This window comes from Adiantum capillus-veneris, chromosome 12 (genome assembly GCF_014529385.1).
Source record: "Adiantum capillus-veneris isolate H3 chromosome 12, ASM1452938v2, whole genome shotgun sequence".
Lineage (NCBI taxonomy): Eukaryota > Viridiplantae > Streptophyta > Polypodiopsida > Polypodiales > Pteridaceae > Adiantum > Adiantum capillus-veneris.
The window spans coordinates 3,287,323-3,291,128 of record NC_140942.1 but is presented as its reverse complement, the minus strand read 5'-3'; the positions used below and the strand labels follow the sequence as shown (position 1 = coordinate 3,291,128).

At 45.7% G+C, this 3,806-nt stretch overlaps 1 protein-coding gene across 1 annotated transcript; it reads left to right on the top strand.

The window, feature by feature from the left end:
* Window positions 1-743: 743 nt before the first annotated feature.
* On the top strand, window positions 744-3,089 carry LOC147445223 (putative polyamine oxidase 5). The gene has a single exon (XM_086525974.1). The coding sequence runs from the start codon at window positions 1,039-1,041 to the stop codon at window positions 2,827-2,829; it is 1,791 nt and encodes a 596-aa protein (XP_086382100.1). The 5' UTR covers window positions 744-1,038; the 3' UTR covers window positions 2,830-3,089.
* The last annotated feature ends 717 nt before the right edge of the window (window positions 3,090-3,806 follow it).

Below are 3,806 nucleotides of genomic sequence, written 5' to 3'. Positions count from 1 at the left end.
GGAGATGACGACCAGAGTGTTGCTCTCCGGGGGTAGCTCCAGTGACGTAAACTGCACCTTATCGCAGCGCGCACCCGCCAAGCCTGCTCATGCAGCCTATGGTAGAGGTCGACAACCCATCCATCCTCGTCTCAAGAGGCCCTGCACACGGTGCTTCCTCCGATGGTTGCTAAGATTAGCAGCATTTGATTTTTGAATTCCCATGAAGATTTTGGCTAATAGATATGAAATAGAGCCAATATACACCTCACAAACCAAGGACAATCAAAGCTATCCATTAGAGATCATTAAGTGGAGATGATTTTTCTCATCGACCTTGATTCATCCAGACACCCACCGATGTGTTGCTTTATCATATTATTAGTCCTTTGTTTGATTGTTCATCGAGGATAGCTTTGGTGAGAAAGAAACCTTAAGTTCAATGAAATGTTTTTGAGAAAGCTAGCTTATATTGATGTGCCTTTTTTCATTGGCAGGCCTCGTGAATGGCTTTTTAAAATTGAAATGGTGTTCTTTTTCCCTTCCTTTTGAAGGGTAGGCCTCCCTCACGACTAAAGAACACGTGGTCTTGAATGAAGACCTTCTCATGGGATCCATGCACAAAAGCAAAGTTGCGATGCATCGTTAGATTTTAAAACATAAACTCGAATATCCGAGGTGTAAACTTAGTCAAACATAAATAAGTGTAAACTCATCCCCATTTCAACCAAATCATCGCACGCACCCGGTTCGCACATTGGGTTGTTACAACGCCCGACTAGGTTCGAGTCTCGGTGGGAGGAGTGCCGTCGGTTTTTTTTTCACCGTCGGATCTCCTCGAGATCCTACCCGTCCGCCATGTGCCGTCGATCCCATGACCGGTTCTTCATTCAAGATCCCGTGCCATTTAATCACGAGGGTAGCCTCGTGATTTGATCGATTGTTTTGCTGCATGTCTTGTCAGTGCTTGTCAAATACATTTCCATCACAAAAGTCGCTTTACCATCTACTTCCATTGTGTTGCGTCCTATGCAGTGGTTAGTCATCTAGGTGAGCAATATGCCTGCAAAACCCCGGGTTGTCGTAGTGGGTGCGGGCATGGCGGGCTTATCTGCAGCCCATCGTCTTCATCAAACCTGTAAGCACGCCTTCGATCTTACTGTCCTGGAGGGCAGCGATCACATTGGTGGGAGAATACATAGTGCAAATTTGGGTGGTGACCAGATTGAGCTTGGTGCTACCTTCATTCATGGCACGAAAGGCAGTCCCATATATCAGATAGCTGAGAATATCGGAGCACTATCATCAGAGACACCTTGGGAGAAGAAGGATGCTAAGTGGGCAAATCGTGTCTTTCGTGCCCAAGGCCTTAGCCTGCCTGTCGATCCACAGGTTGTGTATCCTGCCATGAATTTCTATTGGTCCTCCATGAACCTGGTGAAAACACCGGATGTAAGCACATCTTCTTTGGCAAAGGGCAGCGTTGGTGCTTTTTTACGGCAGAGATTGGAGTCCTTTATGATGGACGAAGCAACATCAGATGATGATGAAGCTCTAAGAGCGCAGCAGATGACTTCCATGAGCAGGGAAGAATGTGAAGCTAGACAAAGTCAGGGAATGGGTAATGGAAATGAGCATGTGGGAAAGAATGACCCATTTAATATACCTGAAACTGAAGAGGGCAAGATGCATAGTGACACTAATGAAGGTGTTTTATGGAGTTCCAGGTTGTTGCAGGAGTCTCTTTTTAGGTCACTAGAAGCCAAGGAGTGCTCCATATCAGCATGCCATACCTTGGATGACCTTGACCTGTTATCGCTAAAAGAGTACACAGAATACCCTGGTCCTCATATCACAATTGGCAAGGGGTACGTCAGTGTGTTAAAAGAGCTGGAGAAGAGCTTGCCTCCTACTACAATAAAGTTCCGGAAGAAAGTGCAGAAGGTTTTCTGGAATCATTCTCATGCGTCTGCATTTGCACCAGTGGTCTTGGAGTGTGAAGATGGCTCCATTGTTGAGGCTGAGCATGCAATCCTGACAGTGTCCTTGGGAGTTCTGAAAGCAGGGACGATGAAGAGAGAGCCTGGAGGTACCTCCATTTGTAGGTCAGTGCAGGATTTGAGAGCATGGAAGGACAAAGCTCCAACTGATGAGCTTTTTCAGCCTTCTTTACCTCCATGGAAGCTTGGTGCCATACATCGCTTGGGCTTTGGACTTGTAAACAAGATGTTTATTCTTCTAGATCCTTCTGCAGATAAGGATCTACTGGCTAACATAGTCTTCTTACATCATAGGGACTTTGGAAAGGCAGTGGCGTTGCCGAGCTGGTTGAGAAGAGCATTCTCAATGTATCCTGTCTACAAATGCTCCAATGTCCTTCTGTGTTGGCTAGCGGGGAATGAGGCGTTAGAGATGGAGGGTCTCACAGATGAAGAGGTTCTTGATGGAGTAGCAGAGATGCTAGTCGAGTTTAGGTTTGGCACCAAAGAGAAAGGTGGCAGCCTAAAGCAGAGAGTGAGATGCATGTTAAAAGCGGTGCGAAGGAGCAAGTGGGCAACAAATCTTCTGTGCCAGGGGTCTTACTCATTTGTTGCAGTTGGCTCGACCGGTTTGGATATAGAGGATTTGGCAAAGCCCTTGCCTGATGGTGATGGTGATGGTGATGGTGATGGTAATGGTGGGTCAATCCTCTTAGGACAAGGGGATGGTGATGGTGAGAGTTTGGTGGGCCCGCCTTCAACAAGGGGGCTGAGATTCACGCATGGTGAGCCCTCAATGCAGTTGGTTTTTGCTGGTGAAGCTACTGATAGAAGCTTCTACTCCACCGCTCACGGAGCATTTCGCAGTTGAAGCTGACAGGCTTCTCCAGCTCTACCACAAAAGGGCCGTTACAGAAACAGGTTAAACTTGTTGTGAGGGGCATCGTCATGTATTCTTATGTGTGCACTATGGTGCTTAATTCGATGTCCCTGTCTCTAGGAGATGAGATCTTCCTGGTTAAAGGATTTTCATAGGATTATTGCAAAGAAGACCAGGAAGGAAAAGATCATACCTCTGCTTGTATGTACAATGTTAATATAATCCAGTGATGCATGATTTCAATGTGTCAATTACAAGCTTAAAATCACACAAGAATGATGCCTTGGAACTTTTTTTGCATGGGTTACGTAATTGCTGACAGGAGCAACTGCGTGGACTCGAGTAGCACACATGTGGGCTCGTGGCCGCATACTGCACTGCAACCACGTGGGCTCAAAAGGAGAAGCGTCGAGAGTTGCTGACAGAAGCCGATTGCAGAAATGGTTGGCTGTTTGGTGTTGGTATGTGCAGGATGTGGCCTCCAGGTGGAAAAGTTGAAGAGAAGTGTTGCATGCAATGGTGTAGTTTACAACAATGCATAGCAGGGTTAGAACCAGTGTGACTTTTGATGGCTACAACAACGACAATAAATAAACTTATTTGGTGGGTTGTTTGATGCACATGCCTTAAAAGCGAGTGGTTTTCTGTTTGATCCCGCTACGAAAAAAAATATCTTTTATGTGAGCAAGCACAAAACAAAAGTCATTCGAGAATCTAGCGGGTTGGATTCGAACCCACAATTCAATAGGACAACACACTATGTTCAACGTTCTAGCCAATAAGCCAGGATGCTTGTGAAATAGCTACCGAAGATAGCTTATAATAATCAATATCGGCAGGTAGCTTTTCACACACACCCTAAATTTGGAGGAGGTTATTAGTGAGCTAATGATGCTCAAGTTAAGTATTTAATGACTGCTGAAAGCTAAGGCACAAGGCTCCTTTAGGAATGCAATTGAAGAGCTAAA